Source organism: Lagopus leucura, unplaced genomic scaffold (genome assembly GCF_019238085.1).
Source record: "Lagopus leucura isolate 7727_CA_CO unplaced genomic scaffold, USGS_WTPT01 Super-Scaffold_73, whole genome shotgun sequence".
Lineage (NCBI taxonomy): Eukaryota > Metazoa > Chordata > Aves > Galliformes > Phasianidae > Lagopus > Lagopus leucura.
The window spans coordinates 54630078-54642972 of NW_024962252.1; the positions used below are offsets into that span (position 1 = coordinate 54630078).

Genomic DNA, 12895 nt, shown 5'->3' on the forward strand with positions numbered 1-12895 from the left:
TTTGCATGAGATTGCAATGATCTTGTATGTTACAATGTAGGTGGAATGAGTGCCAGGAGCCTGGCTAGGAAAGTGTAACTTCTTTGTGATTTCTTTTTATCACTGGTATTTGCTCTGGTTTGCTGTCCTTACATGAGAAGATGGAGAGAAAGGGGAAAAGGAGAAGGCACTTTTTCCAGTTAACATTGGTACAACATTTGCCTGGACAGATAATTAGTACTAAATTAGATTTATTTATTTCAATGTTTTTATTTAAACTTCACTGTGTCATTTACAGTAAGCGTCACCATATTGGTTTTGATCTTTTTCAGGAATTCAGTCAGAAGTTGCAGTCTAAGCAGTCAGCTCTTACTTCAGTGACTGAGAAGATAAACAAGCTAACCCAAGGACAGGAGTCACCTGAACACAAGGAAATCGGACAGTTGAGCAATCAGTGGCTGGATCTCTGCCTTCAAGCACACAGTTTGCTCATACAGAGGGAGGAAGATCTACAGAGGACAGTAGATTACCATGATCGTATGAATGTAGTTGAAGTTTTCTTGGAAAAGCTCACAAAAGAGTGGGACAACTTGGCTAGGTAAAACAAGGGGTAGCAATGAGTACATATACGCTGAAAGAACAGTTTGCAATATGTCTCTAAGTGGATCTGCTAAAAAATTCCATTTTCTCATGCTTAATTAGAGACAGGCCCCCTTATTAATTATAGCATAATTACTTGTATTGAAATAAAGAGTTTGAGGAGGTACATCTTCCATCTTTGTTTTTAAGATCCCATTTGGGGGCATAGTATTTTCTGGCACATCAGGCATTTATATTTTGTTTGATTGTTTCATTTATCTTTCTTGTCAGTGCTTTATTTGACTATTACATTGAAGCTTAGTTACTTCTACTGAATTACTGCAGATGTTTTTACTCATGTTTAAAATAAACACACAGGATGTGCATAAAATTGTAGGAGTTTACTACTGCTGCTATTACTTGAGTTGCTGATGACCATATTGCAAATGAAAGAGAAGAATAAAAAATGTTAAACTTTTTAAACAATATTTGAAACTGATATCTCCAAATAAATCTGAAAAGTGCGGGTATTTGCATCATATTGATTTCAGTAGGTAGAGTGCTCATAATTTATCCATGCATCTTTTAAACCTGTCCTGAAATAGAATCTGATCATTAATTTCTGTCTTGTCCATTTTGATAACAGATCTGATGCTGAAAGCACAAATGTGCACCTTGAAGCTTTGCAAAAATTGGCACTAACGCTTCAAGAGAGGAGATTTGCTCTGGAAGATTTGAAAGATCAGAAACAGAAGATGGTGGAACATCTGAATCTTGATGACAAAGAATTAGTAAAGGAGCAATTTGGTCATTTTGAGCAACGCTGGACTCAGCTGGAGGAACTTGTGAAAAGAAAAATTCAGATTTCTGTTTCAACCTTAGAAGAGCTTAGTTTGGTGCATTCCAAACTTCAGGAACTAATGGAGTGGGCAGAAGAGCAGCAACCTAGTATCTCAGAAGCTCTTAAACACAGCCCACCTCCGGATTTGGCTCAGAGTCTTCTCATGGATCATCTTACCATTTCTAGTGAGCTTGAAGCCAAACAGCTTGTACTGAAGACACTGCTGAAAGATGCTGAGAGGGTGATGACCAGTTTAGGGCTCAATGAAAGACAGGAGCTGCAGAAAGCACTTTCTGATGCACAGCATCATGTAGATTGTCTCAGTGATCTGGTTGGCCAGAGGAGAAAGCACCTGAATAAAGCACTGTCTGAAAAAACACAGTTTCTCATGGCAGTCTTTCAGGCTACCAACCAAATTCATCAACACGAGAAGAAGGTAACATTTCCAGAGCATATCTGTCTGTTGCCAGAAGATGTGAACAAACAGATCAGGACTTGTAAGAATGCCCAAGCTAGCCTGAAAGCCTACCAAAATGAAGTCACTGGGCTTTGGGCTCAAGGAAGAGATTTAATGAAAGAAGCCACAGAACAAGAAAAGAGTGAAGTGTTAGGTAAACTGCAAGAACTACAGAATATATATGACACTGTTTTACAAAAGTGTACCCAGAGATTGTTAGAACTGGAGAAAAATATAGTTTCCAGGAAATATTTCAAAGAAGATTTGGATAAGGCTTGCCATTGGCTAAAGCAAGCTGATATCGTCACATTCCCAGAAGTTAATGTAATGAATAGTAACTCTGAACTGTACACACAGTTGTCCAAGTATCAACAGATTCTTGAGCAGTCTCCCGAATATGAAAATCTCCTACTTACTCTGCAAAGACATGGCCAAGAAATCCTACCATCGCTTAATGAAGTGGATCATTCTTACCTAGATGAAAAACTTAATATTCTCCCTCAGCAATTTAACACTGTCAGTGCTCTGGCAAAAGATAAATTTTATAAAGTTCAGGAAGCAATTAATGCTAGAAAAGAATATACCTCTTTGATTGAGTTGACAACTAAAGCCTTGACTGAGCTAGATGATCAGTTTGTTAGTATGGACAAAGCTCCAGCTGCTGTTTTAGCCAAAGAAGCTCTGGCACTCCAGCAGGCCTACAAAGACCTCCTAGGTGAAGTGATGAGTCTTGGTGCAGCTGTGGATGAACTAAACCAGAAGAAGGAGGCCTTTCGTAGCACCGGCCAGCCTTGGCAGCCAGATGAGATGTTAAAACTTGTCACATTATATCACAAGCTGAAGAGGCAAATAGAACAGAAAATCAATCTGTTAGAAGACACAATAGAAGCATGTCAAGAGCATGAAAAAATGTGTTCACAGCTTGAGGCACAGTTAGAGGCAGTGAAAAATGAACAAATTAAGGTAAATGAAGAAATGCTCCCAATAGAAGAAAAGTTGAAAATATACCATTCTCTGGTGGGCAGCTTGCAAGATTCAGGGAGTCTTCTGAAGCGAATAACTGAGCATATAGAAACCCTTTCTCCCCAGCTTGATCCGTCTGCACGTGAAACAACAAATCACCAAGTGCTGTCTTGGCAAGATAAACTAAAGAATTTGCACGCTGCCATTGGTGACATAGTGATGGACTGTGAGAATAGACTTGTGCAAAGCATAGACTTCCAGACAGAAATCTGCCGCTCGCTTGACTGGCTGAGATGGGTGAAAACAGAACTCAATGGAAAACTAAGTTTGGACCTAAAACTGCAAAGCATCCAAGAAGAAATCCGAAAGGTTCAGATACATCAGGAAGAAGTGCAGTCAAGCCTGAGAGTGATGAATGCACTGAGCTATAAAGAGAAAGAGAGATATATGAAAGCGAAGGAGCTGATACCTGCTGATCTGGAAAACACTTTTGCTGAGCTGACAGAACTAGATGGCGAAGTTCAAGAAGCTATACGCATAAGACAGGTTAGTGTATACTCAGTGTCATTAGTTTCTTACTCACGAAGCTGAAAAATATAGCTCTGAGGCTTGATGTTTGTAATCTACATGAAATCTTGTTAGTTTTTCTAAACAATTTAGATTGTGATTTGCTACCAATGTTGAGTGAAAGAGCAGTAAGACTTCCTCAATGTGCCTAAATACTTACATACAGAAGTACAGGCTCACTCAAAGCCTACTTCCATCTGTTCTCTCCCAGACCTATTAGATGTAGTACAAGGAAAAAAAGGAAACCTCTCCATGGCAATCAGCCCTGGTGCTAGCATCTTCTGCAGCAGAGCAGAATTGCAGCATGTGAGGGAGGCCTGCAATCAAAGAAACCCCAGGGTGAGGGACATGCTTAGAGCTACCAGGAGTCCTCAGCCCTTGTGAGAGTGGCTTAGAAAGTGTAAGCAGAGCTAGGATATATTTGTCGATATTGTGAATTTTTGTCTGTTACTGTATTTAATTTTCACTTTTATTTCAGTCTACCTTGGATAAATTATATAGCCTTTGCCAAAGATATTACCAAGTGATTCAGATAACAAATGACTGGCTTGAGGATGCTCAGGAGTTTCTGCATTTAACGAGAAATGGTCTTGATGTTGAGAACTCTGAGGGGAACCTACGGAACCATATTGAATTTTTCAGCACAGAAAGTCAGTTCAGTAATAATTTGAAGGAGTTACAGGACCTGGTACCTGAGCTGGAGCCTTTTATACATGCCACAGCAAGAGAGCAGCTCATGCAGAATCTAGCTTCATTGGAAGAAAAGGGCAGAGGGACAAAGCAGGAAGCCAACAATCAGCAAGAATTGTTGCAAAGGTATAGTTTTCTTTTTTTTTTTCATTTTGTTAGTGATTTTTTTTTTCATTATATTAATGATGAAAGAAACATATTCCAGCACTTGATTAGTTTGTATGGGAGTTTTGTAAAGTGTGTTACTGGTGACTGAAGTGGATACTAGGATTCAGAACTCTTGGATTCTGATTTCTTCTCTAACACTGACAAGAGATGTGATCCTAAGGAAATTATGATAAAGTTGTAAAAAGCTTGGAAAAGCATGAAGAAGCTAAATAGAGAATGGTTACGTATTAATTCACAAGGCGTAAGAGCCATGGAGATGCAAATGAAATTGAAGTAAACATTTTGAGCTACAGAGAAATACTATTTTTAACCAGCATATTTATTCCAATGTGTTCTGGGTGCCAAAAGTTTGGGAGGGTTTAAAATACAACCTAGACAAAGTCACAGAGGAAAGGGCATCGAAGGCTATTAAATGCAAAGCTAGGAGTACAGTTTTACAGTTTTTGGTTATCACTGAGGCAAAACTGGAAATCAACAGCATATACTTTTGTATGTGTATGTGTGCTCTTTCTCAGTAGTCTTGCCTTTTCTTGGAAAAGAATGGTTTTATTTTACATTAAATTGTTCTTTCTGGTGCTGCGTTTGTTCAAGGTGTGCTTCTGAGTGGCAGGAGTATCAGACAGCACGACAAAAGGTCATTGAAGTGATGAATGAGGCTGAGAAAAAATTATCTGATTTCTCAGTAGCTAAAGCTGCTTCTTTTCATGAAGCAGAAGAGAAATTGCAAACACATAAGGTAAGATGCTGAAAATTATATGAAATCATTTTCCTTCAGTTAAAAACAAATGTTTTTTCTGGAGATCCTGACCCATGAAAACCTGAAATTGAATTTTTAGATCTTTTCCTTAAGCGCTTAAGTGTTAGAGTATATAAAGAATTGTTTTGTGTGTGTTTCTTTTTTATTTTAGACTCTAATAGCAGAGGTTACAGGCTTTGTTATGAAAAAAGTTTCTGAATACGTTTCCTATCCTTTTCAGGCATTAGCAAGGAATAGTAAATCTGATTACACCAAATTTCAGCTCCATCCTGAGATGTGCATTCTGGAACAAGTCCTTGGAATTATTGTAGCTAATATTTGGTATATGCAAAATAAAGTGGAACTTAACCAAGTCACTCGATGCAGAGTACATCGTTTTTGTCTACAGTGGACGGAAGTCGCTCATCCTGAAAGCGTGTTGAAAAGTTACAAATTGTGTTGTTAATAAAAGTAAAACTTAATGTCCGTCTTTGCTTTTTCAGACTCTTGTGTCTGTAGTAAATTCTTTCCATGAAAAGATCACAACTCTTGAAGAAAAGGTTTCACAGCTGGAAGAAGTTAGCAATGATGCCAGCAAGGCAGCTGTAAGTAGATCAATGACAACAGTTTGGCAGCGCTGGACACGGCTCCGGAATGTAGCCCAAGAACAAGAGAAAATTTTGGAGGATGCAGTACAGGAATGGAATGGGTTTAATGATAAGGTAACTTCTGGTCTTTGTAACTCCTCAGTTTCTAACTGTACATAGGATTTTGCTCCTTATACTGGCCTTCACAAACATTGAGTACAGATTATAGCAAAGTCTTGTGAAATGAAGACAACTTTATTCCTGAGAAATTTATGATTGAGGAAGCTGAGAGGAGGAATCACAGTCATTTTCCCCAGTTCACCAAATAAAATACACCTCACCGTGGAAGATGTAGATTTAGAATCACTGCCTTGCACTGTTTAGAATCAAACACTTGTACCATTCTTTTATATGGCTACATATATAGTAAATACTTTTTACTTCTGATGATTCTTCAGGGTCTCTTCCTCTGTTTCCCTTCCCTCAAATGATTGTCAATCTCTTTTTTTATTTTTTTTTCTTCCCTTTTTTGTTTTCCTGAAGAGGATGAAGCTGCTAATTTTAAGTTCGGGCACTGATATTTTTCTTGTCACTGGTCTGGTCAAATCACACTTTTTTCCTAAAATTTTACTTGAATCTTTTTATCCGTTGTTGTCCATTATTTTATGCTCAGATTAAAAGATCTCTGGGAATGAGGAGGATCTTCCTGTTAAATGTATGGCTCATGCCAAACAGGGGTCTGTTGTGGACTAAAGATCTAGGTCATATGGCAATAAAGATAATAAATAATAAAAAATAAGAGGAGCAACTTATCACAACAAAGGAGACCTTTAGAAGACCTAGTGTAAAGAATTAGGCTACCTAGCTATTGCTGTCTGCATTAGGGCAAAGATTTAGGGCTGTTGCATCAGCCCTATACCACAAATGTTCTTTGGCATCTAAACATATAGCAGAAGGTGTAGAACCAGTTGGTATCAGTTGTAGTAAGACTGTGTTTCTCTGTGTAGATTCAGAAAGCTACTGTAGTGATTGATCAACTACAAGATCGTTTACCAGAAAGCTCAGTAGAAAAAGCATCTAAAACAGAGCTCCTGGAACTCCTGGATTACCACAGCAGCTTCCTTCTGGAAGTGGAGCACCAGCTATCATCTTTGGGTCTGCTCAAACAACACGCTCTTAATATGCTTCAGGATGTGGAAATAAAGCCTTTGTCTCAGGAAGAAATACCAGTCATGCAAGAAGTCAAAGCAATGCAAGATCGATGCCACAAGTAAGGCTTTTTTTTTTTTTTTTTTTTTTTTTTAGTAAGATTCACTAGAGAAGTAGTAACTTAATATTAATTAAGTAATAAGAATTACTATTTTTATTATCTCTATTACCATGATTAAATATTATTATATTTAAGAGAAGTTAAAATTTAAATGAATTTTAATTAATTTGGAAATACAACTTTACTGTTATTTTTTATTTCCACCATCTGTGAGTATATATTGCAGAATATGTAATTCCTGCATTGCTTTAATAATGGGAACATATAAGAATACCATAAACTACATTGGAGTTATAACTGATTTTAAACACTTCCATTGCATCTCACCTTTAACTGTGACTTTTCAACTCTTTGTAACCTAAGTTTAGATTTGTTTATGGCTTTGTTTCTCCTATTTAAAGCAGTTCAGTTCAAAAAGTAGGCATCCTTTGAATTTTACGGGGGGATTTAGCAAATAGAACACGTTTTAAAATTATACCCTGTGATTATATGAATATTTGTATAAATCTAAAGCGTTCATTTACCATGTAAACCAGGAAGTTTTATAGCTGAGATTCGGGGTTTAGATTACAGGTATCCACATCTGAAGCAGTTAATTCTTACTGCCTAGTTAGTAGAGAAGTATGGGCAAGTCTAAGAAGCATTTATTTCTTGCCTATTTTAGTAGTTTATTTTGGAATGGTGATGAATCATTCTTAATTATGCCCTAAAATTACCCGTTTCCTCCACTGACAGTACAGGCACCCGTGATGGTGAGCTCAGATGTAGGTGTCTATACTATAAACATTTGCACTTGTTCAGAAAAAAAATATACATAGATGTCAAAATACATAAAACTGCTTATTAAAAGGCTTGAGCTGAGGAATAAATGTGAGAGATGTGTCTGCTGCTCAAGTAGGCTTGCTACACTGCGCTCTTTTTTATTATTTTAAATCTAGGGATATTATTCATTCTTTTCATTATTTAGTACTTTTAACAAAGCAAAACGTTTAAACATCCTTAATTCTTCACAAATGATCATTGTTTCTGTTTCTAAAGTATGCAACAGAAAGTGAAAAATAGTGTAAAGCTTGTGAAACAGGAGCTGAAAGAGCGTGAGGAGGTAGAAGCACAAATAAATGTTGTGAAGACTTGGATCCAGGAAACAAAAGAATATTTATTAAGCCCTGATGTGGAAGTGGATACTCAACTTCAGGAGCTGAAGGTATATTAAATCTGTCAATGACTAAATTACAGTGTTTCTAATACATCTTCATAATCTAGTAGAGAGTATTAATCAGTTTCAAACCACCATCAATTACAATTAGATGATATTAATTGAATTTTAATAAAGCCATAGACAAAAAATCATAGAAGTGGGCTGTGATATGATACTTTCAAAATATTTAAGATACATGTAAATATTTGTATTTATGCAACTTTACCTATCTAGCATATAGTTCATTCTACTTTGTGTCTTAATCTAAAATATGAAAGAACTATAGAATATGAATGGGCAGAACATGGCATCTATTTTCCATATTAGAGCTCTTGGGAGAAACAAAAGCAACTAAATAAACTCCATTTACTGGAGGTGCTGAAAACTTGATTATTGTCCATATACAGATGACGTACTGGAACAGAGGACTGGGCCATAACATCATAAGTGAGAATCCAGGGAATCTCAACATACAATTATTTATATGAACTAATAAAAATAATGACAAAAGTTGAAAGCAATTAGCTTTGTTGTAAGCTGCAAGTAATATCTTCTTTTGCTTATACAGTTTACGCAGACATAATTATTTTTTTGTTGTTCCTGACAATATTGTTTTTTCTATAATTAGTCTCTCCTCTGTGAAGCAACTACTCATCGCCAGGCTGTTGAAAAAATGGCTGAACAACAGCAGAATAAGTACTTGGGGCTTTATACAATTTTGCCTTCTGAACTCTCTCTTCATTTAGCAGAAGTTGGGCTCGCCCTTGTAACTGTACAAGATCAGGTAAAATGTAGTAGATGAAATTGTTACAGAATCAGTGCATTTTTTTAGATGGTCATCTTTGCAACCCCAATTGCTCAAGCAGAGACACCCAGAGCAGGCTGTCCAGGACCATGTCCAGATGGCTTTTGAAGATCTGCTGTGACAGAGACTTCAAATCTTAGTGGGTAATCAGCCCACTAGTGCTGTCACCTGCAAAATACAAAAGTGCTTCCTGGTATTCAAAGGGAACTTGCTGTGTTCCATTTTGTGTCCATCGCCTCCTGTCTTGGCACAGATCACCACTGAAAAGTGTCTGTCTGCCATTACAGATGTAGGGCCCTTCTTTAGACTTCCTGACTTTGCAACATGCTATATCCGAGGGTGATCAAAGTGTGATTAGTTCTATTATCTACTTACTTTATCAAAATAAAATTATGTTAATTTGAAAGTGAAAGTCAATTCCCTTTGAGGAAGAGAGTTTTCTATTGCTGAACTTCTAATTTTTGACAGATTCAAGCCAAAGAAAAAGAAACTGGGCATATCAAAACACTGAATCAAGAGTTTGAACAGCGAATTCAGGGGATAGCAAATGAATTAAATGTGATTCTTTCCAAGCTAAAAAGGAAAACAGATGATATAGTACAAGCTAAACTTGAACAGAAGGTAAGAACTAAGCTTTCCTTCATTGGTTACATCAAAAAATCTTCTGAACTGAGAATTGTACCAATATTTTATCTATTAAGATCTTAGATTTTTTTTTTTTTATGTAGTTCAATGGAATGTACAGAAATATCCTTTGCAAACTAGCCCGTACAGGGTACAACTAGAAACTACAACTATTACAAGAAAACGGAGGGGGTATTTGAGAGTAAAAGAGCATGCAATTCTCTCTAAATAAAGCACATGATTGCAATCTGAAGAAGTCCAAGAGGGCTTCCAACCTACTCCTAAAAGACAATTCTTTTCATTCCATCTTTACAGCTGATAAATAGAATTTCACTTAGTCAGTAGTTAATCTCATGTAATCTAGTGTACTCATGAAGTGAAGTACTATTGGAGCAGTTAAGGGGAAATGCAAAAAATCATGTTATTTTTGTGGGTGTTCTGAATTCTAGTTATGCACTACAGTCATAAAAACTCATCTCTACTAAGGTATAATGGCCAAGTAGGATTGTTGTATGAAAGTAAAACTTTATCTTGAATTCTGTTTCTTTTTTTTTTTTTTGGAGGGGGAGATAAGAGGGAGATGGGGCAGGGGAACTGGCTATGGCTTTTTTTGTTTTTGCTTGTCTCTCAACTAGTTAAAGATAAACTTGTCTAAATTACTGTGTGAAAGTAGGTAAGGCATACCAAATAGGGGAAGACTTGGTATGCCTGGTGTATCATAAATAACCTGTTTGTTTTCATAGGTTATTAGCAACATCATCTAAGTGTTATTTGGTTTCTAGAACATGTCACTGAACTACATTCCATTAAAACTGGTAAACCCTTAGTCTTCTAACAGAAGACCAATTAAATGTGTTTTCCAATATGACACAGACAAAAGCCCTGTGTCACCACAGATTTAGTAAAGTTTCTGTAACTCCACAATAACTCTCAGCTGATATTTCTGAGACTGGGTTGGCTTTGGTCACAGTATTAAATATTTTTTGTATTAAAATTGAAAGTGGTTGTGAAAAGTAAAATAAAATATTTTAAATCCATATGATCCAAATCAAATATATCTGTCTCTCACTTTCAAGCAAAGTAGAAATTCTTTTTCTTTATTCTAGATATATAGAGACATAAAGTTATGCCTGTCTGAAATATGTGTTATTGTATTTAGACATGTAGATTTACAACTATCTTCATGTCTACACATAGATAGTAATGTTTTTAAAGTGTGGTGGTGTTAGTGGAATAATAGTTATTTATCACAAATATCAAATGATCAAGTAATTGATCATAAATTGAATCTAATGTGTCTCTGTCAGGATAGTCCTAACCAGATGAGTTAAAAGCACTTGCGGCTAGATCAGTGTTCAGTTCTGAATCGGTTATTGCCTGATGATTGCAATTTATATTTCTAAGAATAATTGTGAAGTGTATGATGAGAATTACTTTACAAAAATGATGAATCATTAATACCTTAGGCATAAAATGAAAGACAAAAACTCAACACCACAAGAAACAATAGCCATTAAGCATTTTATCAGTTTGAGAGCTACAGATAACAGTTTAGATTTATTTTTTAACACTTACAGAAACTTTGTAATTATGGTAGGAAAATCTGATTTAAAAATCTGTTTCTATTGAAATGGTCTGTCTTGATCCAGACTGCACCTTTGTCTGGATCAAGCTATGAAAGCACTAAAGTTTTCATAACGCATTCTTGAGTAATTACTAATTTCTGAGTTTGTAAGTGTAACAAGTCCCTTTCAAATAAACAAAAATCTTTGTCATGGCAACATAACCATTCACTTTGTCCAAGAACAGTTGACATCTCTCTGAAGTGACTCAGTCTTTTGATATATTAGGGAAAATATTTACCTATTTCAGCCCAGTCAGAGAAGAAAAACTAGTGTCATCCATTTAAGAGACGACCAAACACCCTGCTGTTCTGCCTTCCTGCTTAGAGAGTTGTTGTTGATTTGTAGCCAGAATAAAGATGAAATAAATCATGGAAAGTTAGGGCAGGCTGTAAGAGTTGCATGTTGGACTAGAAGTAATCAACAAGAAAGCTTCCTGTCTCACTTATTTTCTTGTTTATTCTATCTAGATCCTTGGTGAAGAGTTGGACAGCTGTAATTTAAAGTTACTGGAATTAGATGCATCAGTCCAGGAGTTTTCAGAACAGAACATACCCCTGGCTAAGCAGCTGGCTAACAGAATAGGGAAACTCACTGCACTGCACCAACAGACCATACGGCAGGCTGAATACAGAGCAACCAAGCTCAGTCAGGTATGATCTAACTTCTTCACTGTCATTTCTTTGGGAAGCAAAAAGTGCATTAAGAAGTTCTCATATATTTTCCCTTAGTTATGTAAGAAGATACATTCCTTGGCACATCTGCCTATTTTTATTCAGGGCTTGTATAACACAGCAGAGAGGAACAGATTGGTGTCAAATAAGGAGGGTGGAATAACTCTATATGGTGCTGATTTAACATCTAACATGAAGCATCTGATGATTGGTTCCTCTGGTGCCCTGAAAAAATTTTAGTTCTTCCTACCAATAGCAACATGTCAGGAAATAATATATTATTACACTTTTCAGGGCCTCTGTCTTATCACTGTTAATTATGTTTGCTTCCTTGCAAAGGAAAAGAAAAAAGTTTTATTTTGATCACTATTTGTAGAGGGAGAATATTATTAGTACATACAGCGAAAAGTCTAGATACCAAGGCCCTGAAAATACATTATCTTTCTCCACTTAATGTTCACAAAGATTTTTTTTTCCCTGCTGTCCTCAGGGTTCGGTACCTGGAATCCTTTATGTACTTTTGCTAAACGTCACTATCCAAAAATAGTCTAGCTAAAAGCAAAGAAAGGGAATCTGTATGATTCTACCATTAATACCTTGATAATTTTTGAGTTCTCTCTTCTGCATGCATGAGTGAGCTTCAGTTACTTCTGAAAACTTGATATAAAAACAGATAGAAAATTATTATCAGTGTATGAATTCAATCAGAGATTCTTGATGAAGGGATTTAACTGTTAGGATATTTTTGTTCAACACCAAGAAATCTGCTTCCCATTAAAAAAAATTAAAAAGTCAAAGCAAACATTGCATGCAAACTTCTCTTCTTCTCAAAACAAGTGCAACTTCTCTTTTTTTGGAAATATGACAGCCTGGGTGGATGAAGCATGCTTTAAATAAAAGTTATTTGGGGAGCTGCATGGTAAGACAAAAAGAAGGAGAAGGATGACGCAAAAGAGGCTTGCAAGTGAGCCACAAGCTGAGACAAAGTATTTTCAAACTTATGTGTGAGGCTGAAATGTGTGCAGGAAGCATACACTCTAGTGATGCGGATGAGTATCAGTGCATTCTGATTCAGGGAGTTGAGTTTTTTTTGTGCCATTTTTCCTTTAAAATAGATAATTTTGCTACTAAAAGC

At 36.3% G+C, this 12895-nt stretch overlaps 1 protein-coding gene across 1 annotated transcript in view; it reads left to right on the forward strand.

The window, feature by feature from the left end:
• Nucleotides 1-12895, forward strand: part of SYNE1 (spectrin repeat containing nuclear envelope protein 1) — a 275315-nt gene that overhangs the window by 154336 nt on the left and 108084 nt on the right. The window contains exons 74-83 of the mRNA XM_042893607.1: nucleotides 312-577; nucleotides 1205-3365; nucleotides 3865-4202; nucleotides 4836-4980; nucleotides 5484-5702; nucleotides 6575-6837; nucleotides 7876-8041; nucleotides 8664-8819; nucleotides 9309-9461; nucleotides 11557-11739. Of these exons, the coding sequence (XP_042749541.1) occupies nucleotides 312-577; nucleotides 1205-3365; nucleotides 3865-4202; nucleotides 4836-4980; nucleotides 5484-5702; nucleotides 6575-6837; nucleotides 7876-8041; nucleotides 8664-8819; nucleotides 9309-9461; nucleotides 11557-11739 (4050 nt within the window). The remainder of the gene's footprint in view (nucleotides 1-311; nucleotides 578-1204; nucleotides 3366-3864; nucleotides 4203-4835; nucleotides 4981-5483; nucleotides 5703-6574; nucleotides 6838-7875; nucleotides 8042-8663; nucleotides 8820-9308; nucleotides 9462-11556; nucleotides 11740-12895) is intronic.